Source organism: Apteryx mantelli, chromosome 5 (assembly GCF_036417845.1).
Source record: "Apteryx mantelli isolate bAptMan1 chromosome 5, bAptMan1.hap1, whole genome shotgun sequence".
NCBI classification, from domain to species: domain Eukaryota; kingdom Metazoa; phylum Chordata; class Aves; order Apterygiformes; family Apterygidae; genus Apteryx; species Apteryx mantelli.
In genome coordinates this window covers 87,004,555-87,020,667 of record NC_089982.1, presented here as the reverse complement: position 1 = coordinate 87,020,667, position 16,113 = coordinate 87,004,555, and the positions used below count along the sequence as shown (strand labels likewise).

The 16,113-nt window shown below is 53.0% G+C and overlaps 1 protein-coding gene across 1 annotated transcript in view; it reads left to right on the top strand.

The window, feature by feature from the left end:
• The window catches only part of DYSF (dysferlin), a 121,497-nt gene that overhangs the window by 35,904 nt on the left and 69,480 nt on the right, over positions 1-16,113 (top strand). Inside the window, exons 30-32 of the mRNA XM_067298412.1 lie at positions 7,989-8,082; positions 8,501-8,578; positions 15,207-15,388. Of these exons, the coding sequence (XP_067154513.1) occupies positions 7,989-8,082; positions 8,501-8,578; positions 15,207-15,388 (354 nt within the window). The remainder of the gene's footprint in view (positions 1-7,988; positions 8,083-8,500; positions 8,579-15,206; positions 15,389-16,113) is intronic.

Genomic DNA, 16,113 nt, shown 5'->3' with positions numbered 1-16,113 from the left:
TAACGCTGTTGCTCCTATATAGCATCCCGACTGCAGCGCAAACATCCAGTTCCCTTAGGCCAAGCGAATGTCTGAGATGTAAATTTTCCCTGCTTAAAACTCAGCAAAGCCCAAGAAAAGCCCTCCACAGACAAGGTCACCGATGACAACAGTCATCGGAGAGCATCAGGTCTTGTAGCTGCAGGACCGTGACAGTCCCGCAAGCTGAACCCGAATTTGGCAGGGCGACGCGGTATTGCAAGGTGGGAAGAGCAGTAAATGTGACAACTAAAGGGTGAATCGTGCTGAGGAGAGCCAGGGAAAGAGGCTATCGCTGCCGGAATAACAGGTTGGGGGCAGATGTCCTTGGCGAGGAGGTTGGCCTAGAGGGGCCGGTCGTTGCGATTCCAAAATCTGTGCAATAGCCCCGGCTCCGATGTGGCTGAGGCAGGTTGTTCCTGCTGAACTCCTGTTCGTGTGTGGGAAGACGATTCCTTCCCAGCATCGCTCCCGCCTCTGGCTGGGCCTCCTGCATATTTTGTGCCTAGACGTATCTGGCAGTGCCGAGGGAGGGCATGGTCCCGCTTCTCGGAGCAGGCTGTGGGGAGCCCAGCAGGTGACTTCCACCCAGCCCGGCGGCTGGCTTGGAGACAGGCTGCGCAGTGCACAGCAAGCTCTCCAAACCCTCGGGCTCGCCGCTCCGAATTCCCGTCCGCAGTAGGTCATTCTGGCTTGCCTCGATGCCCTCATATTTTGGGGTTACTGGCCGCATTCTCTGTGGTTGCTTGGTTTTCTGCAGATTGCTTTATAAATGATCTTGCCATACTTTCTGGTTTTGCAGATTCATGCCTTTCCAGCCCTTCTCTCTCACTGGGTCTCTCGCTTGAATGACTTATATATTTTTCCAAGATGCTCCATCCCACAGTAATACCTACATTTACACAGTGTCTCCCATCCAGAAATCCCAGACCTCTGGACATGTGAAGGATTGACCTTCTGTCCACCACAACCCCAGGGATGGGGGTGGGATGAGGTCATTGCCAAAAAGTCGTGTTGCAGCCTGGTTATAGTCTTTGGCCTTCTAAGGCAAGTCAGCAAACACAGGCAGTGCGTCGTACGGCCCTCCATGTTTTGGAGTGAAGTCAAGCAGACAGAATTCCTGCTGGAGCTTTTTCTTTGCCAGTGGGAGAGAGCTGGTCTGCACATGTTTGCAAGGGAGGGAACCTCAAGGAGGAGGGGCTCGGTGGGACACGGCAGGGCAGAAATGAGGGTGGTAGGGTAAAATGGTGCCAAGGAAGGGAAAGCATGGGTGGACACTGAAGATGGGGAGTTGTTGTCTGTGGTACAGCCTTGCCAAAGGAAGTGGGTGTCCTGTTTTCTATCCAAGCCTGGGCAAATACTTTCCCCAGGATAATTTTTCACCATGTCTATTTTCCCTGATTTTTTAACCCAGGCAGAGGGAGGGAGCTTTTGTAGGATGAGGTATCAGTACAGTAGAATCAGGAAGGGGACTCGGACTGGACAGCACCCAAAGTTCGAACTGCTGCAATCTGATCCAAGCACAGTAAAGCAGAATAGAGATCTTGAGGGGGAGAGCCTGAAGCATCCCCTAGCTTTGATTTTATGTAGGCCTCGGGCCAGGGCTGTCACTGGCAAGCCACTGGTTCCTGGAGTCTCCCGAAGCCCCATCTGTCTGCTCCATCTCGTTCCTGTTATCTGCTGCGTTCCCCACGAAAGGCGTTTGTGTAACTTGGTGGTTGTGGCATGGTTTGCCCGAAGCCTGTCCAAGAAAGAAGCCATACGGCGGTGGGGGGAAACCAAAGCAGAGGGAGGACTGAAGTGCAAAGTCAGACAGAACAAGCCAACACCCCTAGTGCTAATTCCCTGAGCTGTTTGAAAAGGTTGTTTTCCAACAGGAAGGTAATGCCAAACATGACCAGAAGGAATGTGTCTTGGATGCAAGAACGTGTGCATGATCCTTGGGGTTTCTGGGCCTCCGTCTTCTCTGAGGTGCGGCCGAGTCTCAGTGTGTGTCGCTCTGGCACTACCAAGCTGCAAAATCATTGAATCACAGAATGGTTGAGGTTGGAAGGGACCTCTGGAGATCGTCTAAGTCCAACCCCCCCTGATCAAGCAGGGTCCCCTAGAGCAGGCTGCCCAGGACTGTGTCCAGACAGCTTTAGAATATCTCCAGAGAAGGAGACTCCACAACCTCTCTGGGCAACCTGTTCCAGTGCTCAGTCACCCTCACAGTAAAGAAGTTTTTCCTTATGTTCAGATGGAATCTCCTGTGTTTCAGTTTGTGCCCATTGCCTCTTGTCCTGTCGCTGGGCACCACTGAAAAGAGTCTGGCCCCATCCTCTTGGCACCCTCCCTTCAGATATTTATACACATTGGTAAGATTCCTCCCTAAGTCTTCTCTTCTCCAGGCTGAACAGTCCCAGCTCTCTCAGCCTTTCCTCATATGAGAGATGCTCCAGTGCCTTCATTATCTTAGTTAGCCCTTCTCTGAGCTCACTCCAGTAGCTCCATGTCTCTCTTATATTGGCGTTAAGACTAAAGACATCCTGAGCACCAAGAGCTGGGGGTGCTCAGGAAGGATGCTGGTCACCCAGCTGCTGATGGGGTTTGACAGGAGCTGGTGACCATGTCTCTGAGACTTCCTTGGCAAATCCCAGCGCAGAGGTGCCACCGCTGTGAAGCTGCCCCTGAAAACCTTGCATGAGGTCAGCACGAGGTGGAGGGCTTGGGAACGAGCTTTGAAAAGAGAGAACAAGTCTTTTTCTGGGCAAGGCCAGCTCAAGCCTTGTTGGTCAGGAGCAGTGAGATGGGTGGGAAGCAACTTGCACAGAAAGAGAGCTCCCCAGGGCTCCGGGCTTTTATTTCACAGCTGACACACGCTCCATCCTTCCCTGACTCCAAACAAGTGGGAGCAGGGACCTCTTCTCCCCTGGCCCCGTTGCCCCATCTTGCAAAGGGAGCAACCCGAGAGCGCTTCCGTTCCCCTGCTCCCGTGCCTCTCTGGCACGGCGTTGGGCCACACGGCCCTGGCTGCTCGCAGGGCAGCGCTGCCTGAAGCCGAGCCCATTGCTCCTGCTGGCAGGGCTTGGTTTGCCACGTGGCGCTGGGGTTTTGTTGCCTTGGCGCTTGGCTGCAGCCTGACGGATTTAGTGTTCCTGTTGGGGCTCGTTAAACTGCCTCCAAAGTTGCTTCCCGCTCGTGCAAAACACTGATTCATCCTCCCCTCCCCTGCCGCTCCCCCACCGTAGAGACTCTGACCCCGAGGGGAGCGGTGGAAGGAGACTCTTTTCTTACCAGGATGCCCTGTTTTCCGAGCGGTCCTTGGGAGTTTTCCTGTGGCCACCCACATCTTGGAACGCTGTCACCTTGCTCGCCAGGTTGCTCAGGGCAGGACCCCCAGACGGTGCCTACAGAGAAGAGCTCTGCTCGGAATGAGCCAGCGAGTGCTGGTTCCTCATGGACAAAGCTCCCCTTCCTCCAGCCACCCTCTTTGCTTTTGCCGCGATCGCTCTGGCCTAGGCCTTGCCCGTGACTTGGCATCTTCCGCTGCAGCACAGACTGGGTATGTGTCCCTTTCTGCCCTCGTTTCATAACAAGGGACACCCGTTTTTGCTCCCTCTGAGCTCTGGAGGTTACCCAGCCGTTCCCGCTGGGCTGGTGTTGCAGATGCTCTGCACGGACTGACAGTAGAAGAGGCTGGGGAGGACCTGGGGCAGTTGCTTAACAGGAGGCTTTTGATCCCTAACTGTGCATCACTGAGTCTTTGACTCCAGCCAGGACCACTGGAAGTGTTGAGCAGGCGGGAAGGTGGGAAGAGCAGAGACTTCTTACCAGCAGGTCTGTCAGACCTCAGACTCTCTGTCATGGTGAGGGAGTAGACTGGGTGCTTGAATTTTTGGACTTATTGGACAGGATGGAGAACAGCTGGTCAAAAAACTGTGCAGAAAGGGATGGGGAGATTTGCATGAGTCTTGAGTTCTTGCAGGGTGTGGAAAGCAAGCTGCAGACTGAACGCCCTTCAGCCTGGCTTCAAAAGTCTCTAGCCATAGGGAAGCCCACCAAGTGTCTGGTATATAGCCAGGAGGATATCCTGCAAGACATGTTCGGCAATCCTTACCCTGTAACCGGCCCTAGTAGGATCTAAGGTGGAGGACTGTGTCCAGCTGTGAACACGGCTTTTCAACAGTGTGAGTCAATTGGAGGGGGTCCAGGGAGGACCAGTGAGAAAGATCACGAGTTTAGGAAGCCTGGCTGTTTAATTAAGAGAGAACTTAGAGAGGGATGTGGCAGCAGTGCAAGTTTGTAAAAAGCTATTGTAGTGAAGAAAAAAGGGTAAGAGGACGAGAAGCCGTGGACCCGTAGTGTGGCAGAGGGAACTGGATACAGGGGAAAGCTTTCAAGCAGTAAGGAGTGAAGCCCAGGAGTAGATGGCCTGAGAAGGGGAGGGAGTTCCCTACTGTAAGTCTGCAAGAGCAGACTGGACCATCATCTCTCAGAGTGGACTCAGAAGTTGATTAACTGTGGAAATGAGAAAGACAAGAGGATTTCTTGAAGGCTTTTTGCTCTTTTTTTCTATGATTCTGTGGCCAAGGTGGGACTGTAATAAAAGCTCACCAAGGAGGTGGCGAAGACCAGCAAGCAGCTAATACAGGATTGTCCTCTTCAGAGCATTGGCTAGAACATCCTTCAGCCTTGCTTTAAAGGTCTCTAGCCATGGGCATGCTCACAAAGTGTCTGGAGCTCATTGCTTCCTGTGGCAGGTCAAAGTCAACTAACGGGAGCTTAAGACCAAGAACTGAGTCATGCAAAAGGCTTTTAGCGCTCCCATCCGTACCTGAAACCCTGAGCCAGCATAACAGTACTTTTTACAGCACTGCGGTATTGTTTCCAGCTTACATACTCCTCTTTTTTTGTTTATACCTCATCTGTCCACCTGCCCATCCACCCCACATAAGCTGAGCACCCTTTCTTTCCCTAGTACTTGGTGACTTGGCCATCATCTCTGCCATATCTGCCTATTCCTGTATTACCCTCTCTTTGACGATGCGTCCCAGCCTTTCTGAGAACTGCCATTTAGCAGCTAACTCATCCCTGGAGTTTATTAAGAGAGAGGGACTGAAGTCCGCAGCATGGCTCCCAGATACCGCTCTGTCCTTTGTAAGATGTCTGGGAGCCCCAGAGATCAGCTCTGAAGCTCGAGGCCATCTCTAGTTTCTAATGGAAATCCCAGTAGTTCTTCCCACTAGCTGTTAACAACCCCTCTCTCACCCCTGCAAACCCAGCCACAGCCTGATTTCTTCTGATTCTCCCCCTAAAATCAGCTGAGGGAAACCTTTGGCCAGAGGAGGATTTGGGGTTTTCCATACCAGGCTGGAAAATCTTGCCTCTTTCTGCCAGCTAAGGTAATCCATGCTTATGCCTCGGCTTTGGCTCTGCGCCGGGCGCGACTAAACCAACACAGCCACTCCCCAGGTCGGAGGAGAAAGGGGAAATGAGTTAAACAAGGTGGAGGAGCTGCCAGTGCTGGCACGTCTGGCTAGTGCGATGCCATCGTGCTCCTGCGCTGGTAGGGCAGCCCCACCAAGGCTGAGGCTTGAGACATTGCGACTTGCCATCTCTTTAGCCCGGCCGGGCTTACGTATCTGGGGTACCCGTGCTGTGGCCTTTTTGTACCTGAACTACCAAGCGGTTGCACGGTGCACACAGGTTCCTGTGTGAAGCTCTCAGAGGGGTAAGCCCGGATGAGGAAAGCAGTGGGGTGTCACCAGACCAAGGATGTCTCTTGCGCCTGATGCTCCCATGCCCAAGGTGCATGGCTCTTAGGTAACACCAGGCACCGTGCACGGCCTCCCATTGCATGACCAACGTTTGCGTGACTCTTGTGTGGACTCCCATTGCATGACCAACAGGACAAAGGGAGGAGACCTTGGGAGGTGGTTTATCCTGTCTGTAGACCCCAAAAGTCAAATCATAGTCATAAGTAAGGTCCTTTTCCACGCTTGCCCTCTCCAAGACTTGCTTTGCAGACTTTAGCTGCTAAAGGGTTTCTGCTCGCAAGCCCCTTGTTGCCAGTGAAGTGGGAGAGGGCATTGACATCAGCTTCAGGAAATTTGGATTAAGCCCGTGGTCAAAGAGGACAGTGTTTCAGGGCATGAGGACTTTCCCCCCCATGCTGGACGCACCTAGAGAGTCCCCAGGCCCTTGCTTGGGGATTCACTGTTGTCCTCTTGGCTCCTGGCCTCCTCCATTTGCTCCTCTCCAGGCTGGAAGAGGGATGTGGCTGGGGGGTGATGGGGAGGACCGGTGGCCCGCTCTGTGGCCCGGCACAGCCGTGAGGCAGTGCAGAGCACCTCGGGGAGGTCTTTGCCGTGTGATGTTTTCAGACTGCAGGCTGCGTGCCAGGCGAGGCTGGCCGTTTGGTGGAAAGGTCATAAAAATAACTGAGGAGCTATTCAGCTCCCCGCGCATTCCTGAGACGCAGGCCAGGGCTCTGCCTTCTTCTGGAGGAGAAGGGAGCCTGGGCCCTGGGGAAGGGGGGAGGCTTTGGGGAGGGGGAGAGGGAGGAAAGAAACGGGAACTTTGGAGGTAGCCTTTAAAAAACTCGGCATGACCTAATTGTCGTAAATATAGCGCACCGCAAACCCCAGGGCTTCCTCTGCAGACAATGTCATGGTAATTGCTATTCCTGCCGTGGAGCGTTTTGGAAAGGCAAAAAGGGCTCTTCAGACCACCTAAGTTCTCGACACTTTTTTGGGACTGAGCAGCTCAGGGCTCTGGAAATTCCATCTCAGACCTGTTTTTTCCCTTCCCTTCCCTATCTTTTTTTTAAAAATATCCCTACTGTCTCTTCCTAACATTTGATAATTGAAAATATTTAAAGATCAGATTTACACTAGCCGGGAAGTTATCTTTATGCTCCTTTTCCTGCAACTAAATATTTTAAGTCAAATATGGCAATTAGGAGGTGATAAAAGGCCCACTCTCACACGCGAAAACAAGAAGAGGAAGGAGCGTTGGCCAAGGTCGGACGAGGCTCCTTTCAAGCAGCGAATGGAGTATTTCACTGCATTTGACACCATCTGCATCACTGTTAACAAAGTTTATACTCCATTAATTTTACTCACAGGGGGACTTAGTGAAATTGCTTTAACTGCTAACTACTGCCCCAAGAGCAGAGTGATGCAACCGGGTGCTTCTGGGCATGGCTTTTCTCCTGTGTTGGTGAACAGCCTCCTGGTGAAATGGTGGGAGGCAGGAGGGGACCGGGGTCCTGTCCGCTGTGCCGGCAGGAAGGGCTGAGCTGGGGCCACATCTCCGGCTGCCTGAACCATCTCTGCTCACCACACCCGTTTCCATCCTCAGGGCACCTTGAGGTTTCTGCACCAGCAGCAATCCTGGGAGCTGGACCTGTGGCCTCTATTTCCCGAGCCATCAGCCCCCAGCTAGGAGGGCCGGGATCAGCGGGACCCAAGGTCTTGGTGCAGCGCAGAGGGATGCCTGGGATCCTGAGTCCACGTAGCTCCTGGGCTGCTCCCGTTCTCCCAGCAGGAATTGGGATCCAGGTCCTCTCTCCGATTGTAGGGGTGGGAGAGCATGAACTTCCCAGGCTGCTAGGAGGCCGTGGCTGTTGGAAGCCCAAAGCCCTCTTGGACATCCGTGGGAAAGGTGTCCTCAGAGTCAGACAAGGCGGTACCTCCTTTTCCTCTAGCTGAACCTCTTTGCTCCCAGTAAACCCAGAGACTCCAGCCCAGTGCCCCGTGGGAAGCTCAGCCCCAAGTCCTTCTGGCGTGCGCTGTTCCCCGCGGCCCTTGTCCACGTAGCTGGGCAGCCCAGCACTGCTGCAGCTTGGCCACCGGGAGCTCCAGCTGCTGGCAGCAGCTGTGGCTGCTCCTCCTGGGAGAGCAGCAAGCGACCTTGGGTCAACCAAGGGGCTCCAACCCGACCGAGGGTCCCCGACCCAACCGACACCGCGTTACTTTCTCTTGCAGGGGGGAGTGACAGATGACAAGAGCGACGATGGCAAATCTGTCTCTACCCTGAGTTTTGGTGTCAACAGACCCACTATTTCCTGCATTTTTGACTGTAAGTCTTCGCAGGGAGGGTGAAATTCCCATGTAGTATGTCTTGGTGTTGCGGTCGTGGGGTGTCCACTGTGGGACCCCTTGGTTGAACATTTCCCATCCTTTTCCTCTTACTCACCATGAGTGCAGATGGGTGTGAAGAGGGGGGTGGACAAGAATGGGGCAAGGTTTGTCCTCCTGGGAATTATTGGCGTGTTCAGGGCACTGGGCTTTGCCAGGAAGGTAAAAGCTATCAGCATGGGGAAGATTAAGCCAAGCTCCCCTCGGACACTAGCGTGGTGGTGGTGGATAAAAATCCACTTACTGATGTGCAAGGAGCTATTTCACACCGGTGCCCTGGACTCTGCCCAAGGCCTGAAGCTCTTGTGCTGGTTAATCAGTCAAGATCCTGCTTAACTGTTTCTTTTTCCGAAATACAGATGGGAACAGATATCACCTCCGCTGCTATATGTACCAAGCTCGGGATCTGATTGCCATGGATAAGGACAGCTTTTCTGGTAAGCACCGATGCCTACATAGACATGTGTTTGCAGTTGATTAGTGCCGTAGTGAATGCCAGGGAGTGGAGGAGTCTGTAAAGCAAATTTCTGGACTTCTGGGGTATTTACTGATGTGAAATGAGGGATGTTCTACATCGGTACCAGAACAGAGACGCACGGGTTTTCCCAAGGAAGCCAGTCAAGTAGCTCAATTCCCATCAGCAAAAGAATCAGAGTTTCAAGAAACTCTTATGCGAGAAACCAAGCAGAAACCACAAGTTACCCAGGTCAGTCGTGAGTCAGAGGCTGTTTGCTTTACTAATAGCTCCTTCTCCCAGACCTGAGGTGATGTTGAAAGCCGGTGGCAAGGCTGGGTAGCGGACGGCTCAGGGGCACGACAAATAAAAACAAAACGAAGGGCAGGGATATTTACAGTGGCAGAATGCCTCGTTCTGGTCTCTCCCCATGCAGCCTGTGAGCTGCATGAACGCAGAGCGGATGGAGGGCTCCGGGCTGATGCTGCGATGGTGGAGAGTGGGGCGAAGCCCTAGTCTGTTGCCTGCGATGTGCCTGGAAAAAGGAAAAGGAGTGCAAGGGTGTAATTAGCGCCTCTGGACACACAGGCACCGTATCCTGTGACCTAATGAAGTTTTTGTTTGGGTGCGTGTGCAAAGCATCCAGGTTTTTTTTTTGAATCTGCTCGAATCCTGGCGGGATTCTTGCCTGGCCTCATATGGTGAGACCAGAGCAGGGGAATGGGAGTCCTGCTTTTAGGGTTTGCGGAGGGGATTTGTCGTGTGGTTTGAGGAAGAGATCAGGAGGGAAGCTGTCCAGGTCCTGTGCCCACTTCTGGAAAGGATATGTCCCATGGTTAGCAGCAGGATTGGGGAGCTCATCTCTGGCAGGGAAAGCTCTTAAGGAAACCTCTTTCTTTGGACAAGCCCTTGTGACGGCAAAGCCCTTATGATGGCAAAACACCTTCCAAATCCTCCCTGCTACCAGCACCATCCTGGGTTGCATCAGCCCCTGAGCACCTCGGGGTGCATGAAGCTGCAAGCTGGTGGTTTCTGGCAGCAGTGCGAAGCAAGGTTTGGGATTAGGTATGGCAGGATGATGCCCCGAGGTCACTCCTTCGTCACCTTGTAGGACGCTGCCTGGCACACCAGCGTCTCCACAGGCTGTGGCAGAGTGGTCCCCTTGCGTGGGATAGTGTCCCACCGGGTCCACGAGCTGAGTGCTGGACCCGGCCGGAGGGGAAGAGTGGGACCCTGCAGCCATGGACGGCTGAAGGTGGGAGAGTGACAGCTCTGTTTAGTAGGAGCTCTCGATTATACTGGGGCTGGAATAATCACGGAGTCACAGAATGGTTGAGGTTGGAAGGGACCTCTGGAGATCATCTAGTCCAACCCCCCTGCTCAAGCAGGGTCGCCTAGAGCACGTTGCACAGGATCGCGTCCAGCTGCAATCAGCCCAGTGTGGCTCTAGGGCTATGGAGAGGTGCCGGCATGGGGACCGGGAGGTGGAGGAGGACCTGTGGGCTGGCGCGTTGGTCTGTCTGCACCATGTAACATCGCTTTCAGCAACGCCAGGATGACAGCCCGCTCAAGAGGTTCAGCGCGCGTGCGGCGGCTTCGCTTTGAGCCTGGCAGCTGAGGGTTTGCAGATTGCTGTGGTTTGGGACGAGGGGTCCCAGCAGCTGCCGTTGCAGCCCACGTCACAGCGGTAACCTCTCTGGAGAGGTGCCGGGTCCATTTGGTTTATTTATCACATGGGAGCTGCAAGGGGATTCAATGTCTCGGCTTTTCCTCTCCTCCCAGCAAACCTTTCTCTTGTTCCCTTTTTTTGTTTGCTTAGCAGAGCCGAGGGAGTTTTGAAAGGGAATTCCTCCTCTGAGTCTGGCCCGGGAACTTTTATGTTAACAAAACACTGGGGAGCGCACAAAATCGGCGCGTGCTGAAACGGGATGAAGAAAGAACATAAGAACATCATTCTTTCCATCGCCTGCTTTACAGCCCTCTCCCCCCAGCCTGCCCTCCTCTTCCCTCCCCCTCCTCCTCTTCCTCACCACAAAACGAGCCGGGAGTTCATGGTCCCGGGCTCGCCGTGAGCCGAGGGGCCGTTCCCAATAGGGAGACTCTTGCTCGTGCTCTGTTTATTGTGAATGAAAGAATTGATTGAAAAACGGGTTGGAAAAGAAAATACTTGACAGTGGCAAATCTGTAAAATGGTTCATATTTATTTTCACTGCCAAACATTGAATTAGGGCAGCTTCTCCGTTATCCGCCCTGGAAACTTTGCGAGGGGGCTGGGAATCAAAGACTGGGGGTGTTTTCCTTAATGAAGCTGACACCTGAACCGTACTTCCTTGCGACTGAATTGTAAAAAAAAAAAAAAAAAAAAAAAAAAAAAAAAGAAAAAAAAGCCCCTTTGTGAAAAAATCTAGTCCCAGGTGAAGAAAAGAGTGTTTTGTGGTTTGAGTGAGGAGCTTTTCCATGGTGCTAAGCATGGCTCCAGCACAGCTGATAACTCCAAAACAAGCTGAAGCAGCCCGATGCTTCCTCTTAGTACCTGTTTTCAGTCATTTAAAAAACTGCCACATTTCAACCAATGTGGTGGATATTGTCTGTGCTAAGCGTCTCCTGCAGGCTGGATTGGGCTTGTGGCGGTGGGGGAGATGTTTCAGCAAAGAAAGCTCGCGTATTCTTGCTTAGGAAACCAGGTTAGAAAAAGACACCTCACGTTGTCCGTTCGGCTGTTTTGTGATTGCTCGGTGAAGAAGGTGGTTTGGTTTTAGGAGCACCTCGTTCATAGCAGAGACGGACAAATGGCCGTGGGAGCTGGAGGGAGATGCCGAGCGTGGTCCTGCATTCCCGTGTGGCCACCTCAAGGGGCAGGAGCTCAGTGGAGCCCTGTCCCACCTGGGCAGCCCGAGAACCCCACACATCCGAGCTGGAGCTCTCTGAGGGCTGTGCCACCCCATGGGCCACCTTCTGCTCACCGGCAGCTTTTCACAGCCCTTTGCTAGCTCTCAGGGCAGAGTTTTGCATGATGCTCCTTGGGCACGGCTCTTTGGTCCTTGTGACTGATGCTACCTCTGCCCATGACGGTTAATGCTCAGGAGCGTCATTTTCAGGTGAAAAAGGAGGGAAATGGGGACGTTGCTACTTCCTCCTGATTTGGAGCAGGAGTTGGGGCAATGCAAAAAGGCCATTCGGGAAGCTGGAAGTGATGCTGGCTTGTAGCGGGGAGCAGCGGCACGAGTGGCTGCTGGAGTCGGTGAATGTTGGTTTGCCGCTTTGCACGGGAGCAGCCAGGGCCATCACTGGGAGACGGGGCTGCGTCTGGGATGCCAGCAGGTCCCGGCATCCCTGGAGCACCTGGAGAGCCCCCAGCGGCCCCGTTCCCTTTGCAGCCGTGCCCACAGGCAGGAGGGACTCCCGCATCCCTGTGAGGCGATCCTGCATGTCCCAAGGCAGGGAGCGTTGGCAGGTATCGTCTGCATGGGTAAACACGGAGCTGACAGCCCTGGGATGGGATTTCAGGGCGTTTCGAAGCGGAAGACGCGAGGGGTGGGTGGGCAGACGAGCCCGGAGAGGCGCAGAGCACCCAAGCAACGCCCCAGCGTCGGCATCCAGCGCGATCCCCGCTCGCCGCCGCCTCCACAATGAGTTTGTTGTTGGAAGCGGTGGGGACAGGGGTGATCTCATGGCCCCGATTGGTGGAGCGGGGAGGGGAGTCCCTTCCTTTGGAAAAACCCAGCCAAGGACAACATGAGCAACAACATGTTACAATGTGGAATTGTGATCTCCGCTGCCTTAACAAAGCATAAAGGAGTTCATTAAGGGGGCTTTACACAGTTATAAAAATAAACCTTCTGTGCACACGAGGGTCTAAACAAAGGGGCTTTATAGAGGCCTCCTTTAAAAAGAAGGAGGAAAAAAAAAAAAGCGAAAAAGCAAATCCAAATCCATGGTTTTTTTGTTTATTGTAACGCATTCTGCTTTCCTCTTACTGGAAAAAAGCGCGTAAGTGGAAAAGGTTCTTCCCAGCGTGAATAGTGCTCTCTGCAGCCGATCACCTCGCAAACAGCCCCGGCTCATTAAACACGTCTGCTTCAGCCCGGACGCCAAGAAAGAAAATAACCTCCCCTCGCTGCCCCGACCCCTGCGAGAGAGGAGGGAGCCTGGAGGACGCCTCCCTGCCCAGCCAGGCCCCGTTTCGGGCGGCGGGGGGATGCCCCTCCGTGCCCAGGTTGGGCAGGATTTGTTTTCCTCCCGGTATAAAGCCGCCCGTGCTCCCAGCCTTCAGCAGCTCTGTGGGGACTGGCTTGGGGTGACCCAGCTGGTTGCCCCCGTGGGCACTGGCGGACCTCAACATCTGGCACGTCGGCATCTTGCGACGGCGCGGCGTACTGGACGCCGGGCAGAGGAGGTGGCCCACATCCTTCTGATGAGGCCTGTGATGCCTCCTGCAACCACAGCAGTTGGGATGTGTAGGTAGTCAGAGCTCAGAGCCTGCTGGGGACCAGGCAGATGAGATAGAGTAATCATGGCATGCTGATCCCAGTAGGTGGACCAGTAAGGTCCAGCAAGGACCAGTAGATGCTACCAGGTGATAAAAGGCGTTAGTCTTTTCAGGGTCTTGCGATATCCCATGACATGTTTTGAGCCCCTCAAGCAGCCTTGATGTGAGTTCTGCCACCAGCCTGTCCTTTCTCCGAGCGCCGCCGGAGCGGGCTGGTTCCCGGCTGCTGGCTCTTTGACATTGTTTGGGAGGGAAGGTGTTAGAAAGGAATCGGATTTCGTGTTTCTGCTGTTAATTGATTTCAGGCTTCCTGTGTTAATTGCTTTGCTTATTAAAGGAGGCCACTCCTCACTGTTTGCTTCTGCCTCACAGTGAGAAACCTCTGGGTTTGTGCCAAGTTAGGGGTAAGATATCTTGGGCCCAACTCAGTGCCTAACTACAGGGTCTAATGAGGCACCCTGGAGTACCTAAGACATCTGCACAGGGCTGGCAGATAGGACACGCCAACCCTATGGGAGACCCCGAGCCATCTGGTGTGGCAGCTGGAGGCCAGGTGGGATAACTGAGAGTGCTGGCAACCAGCATCCCTCCCCAAGACCTAGAGACTGCTGAAGCTCACGTGGAGGGGCTGAGAGATGAGGACACTGACTGGCTGCTGGCAGTGTGTTTGGCTCCTGAGCCTTCTGGAATGGTCAAAGATCCCAGGAAGGAGGCAGTAACGTTGCAGCCACCTTCTCCAGGAAATCTCTAATGCTACAGCACTGAAGTGCTGGGAAATGTGACTGGGGCAGGTTACGGAGTCTCCACCGACTGGAGATATGCACAGGCTAGAGGGATAGGGCTGCTCTGGTTAATATGGTCTCGTTGGCTTTCCAAATGGTTTCCTTCATCAAAGGTTTCTGAGGAAAGGAAGCAGCCATGGTTCTTTGCGTGGATAAATAGCTGAAGCTGCGTGGGCTGTTGTGATTGTCTTGTCCCGTCCCCAAAAGGAGCTGGAATGAGCAGAGGTCTGAAATGATTCTGTACGAGGAATAGCTCAGTAGGCTGAGACTCTTCAGCTCAAAAAACAGATAATTTAGGGGCGGCTTGATAGAAACCTGCAGAATTCCGAGTGTGTTGGTGCAGATGAGTGGACTGTTCCTTCTCTCTTCTAATGCAAGAGCTGGGGGGCCTCAGAAGAAGGTAGCAGGAGCCAGGTCCAGTGCAAACATAAGGAGGTGTTTTTTTCATGCAGTTTTAAATCCTCACCAAGGACATAGTGGGGGGGTTCAAGGGAGGCAGGACAAGTCCATGAAAAACAAACCTCTGGAGGGGGTTACTAAGCTTATAGACATCGCATCTAGCTCAGGCAGTAGCAGTGCTGAAAATAACTGGTGTATTAGGGCAAGCATCAGAGAGCCTGTCCTTATTCTCTTCCCTGGCTTTTGCTTATGGCCACTGCTGGAGACAGTGTAAGGGGGAAATGGACTGTGGAGATGACTCGGTACCCACCCTCCACTTATGCTCATATGTTCTTATGTCAGAACATAAGTGGTGACGAGGCAGAGCTGTTCCCCTCTTGGACCATACAGGAGGCTTAAATGAGCTCTTGAGGACCCTGCCAGCCCCAGTTCCTGTGGGATTCAAAACTACCACTTCACACCCAGAGCACAGGGCTGCTTCCTTGAGACCTGGGTGCATGTTGCCCCCCATTTCATCCCCAGATCTCAAAGCATCTCACGAACACTCTCATCCTCAGCATTTTCTACCTCAGGAGACTTGAATTACTTGGAACAAATGGGGAGTTTCCCAGATCTGCGTTGATGGCAGAGCTGGTGACAGTGGGTCTTTACATGCGTCTTTACTCCAAGTTATCTGCTGACCCGTTGGGCCCCTCAGTACTTGCAGTGGCCAAGTACCTTGGGAAGATGCTTGACCTCCAAAGGAGATGGTTATTTCAGTTGGAGTTGCCTGGAACATGATGGGAATGCCATTGCTGTTTCTAAAAGACCCACAGCTCCCTCAGCCTGTTCACTGCCTTCCCTGCACAGCCTGTTGGCCCTTTTATGACTCTGTTAATTGCTTTCTCCTTAGACTGGTAGCTCTAATTCATCCTTAACACTTTGTCTAACATCTCTTGCAGATCCTTATGCCATCGTCTCCTTTCTCCACCAAAGCCAGAAGACGGTGGTGATCAAGAACACCCTGAACCCCACCTGGGACCAGACACTCATCTTCTATGAGATAGAGATCTTTGGGGACCCCCAGAACGTGTCTGACTCCCCTCCCAACATCGTGGTGGAAATCTATGACCATGACACCTACGTAAGTGTGTTGGTGTAAGCCGGACCCTTGGGGTGCGAGTGCACCAAGGGTGGATGCGATAAACACAGAAGCTATAACTTCAGCATACGGCTCTGCCACTTATGTCCTTGATGGCCCTGCTTTAGTTACCAAAGCTGTGTCTGCATCATATTTTGCAGAGTGGTCAAATTAACTGTATTTCTTTGAGGGGAGAAGTCAGGACAGGATTTAAAGCAGTCATAGAAGTAGGTGAAGTAGACGCTGTTATTTGTGCAGCTGCCCAAAGGCATCCTAAGTGTCTTGTAGTGATGTCATCTGGAGGAGGGGAGATGAGATAATCCTGGATCCTTGCTAGAAAACGTTGACTGTCGTCTGTCACAAGAGCAGAAGGGATTTCAGTGCTTGTAAGAGCACTCTGCTGTGCTCCTGTAACAGAGCCCATAGCTGTTAGCTTGTCCAGCCCAGGAGTCTGGCTCCCAACTCCTTCTACCTTCCCTCCTCCAAAAGATGCCAGAAGAAAGCAGCAAATGCAGCTGAGAAGCCAGTTTCAGCCCAGGGAACTGGTGTCTTAAGAGCTGCTGATACTTAATGTTTTACTCAGAGCTCCTGTTCTGGGAAGCTGTGTGAAACCATAGGAATCTCATCTTCTGTTGAAGCAAAATGCACAAAAAAAAAAAAAGTGCCTTTCTAGCCCTAGTAGTTACAGGAGAAAACTTGAAAATCTGAGTCTGTAAAGGCACCAAAAT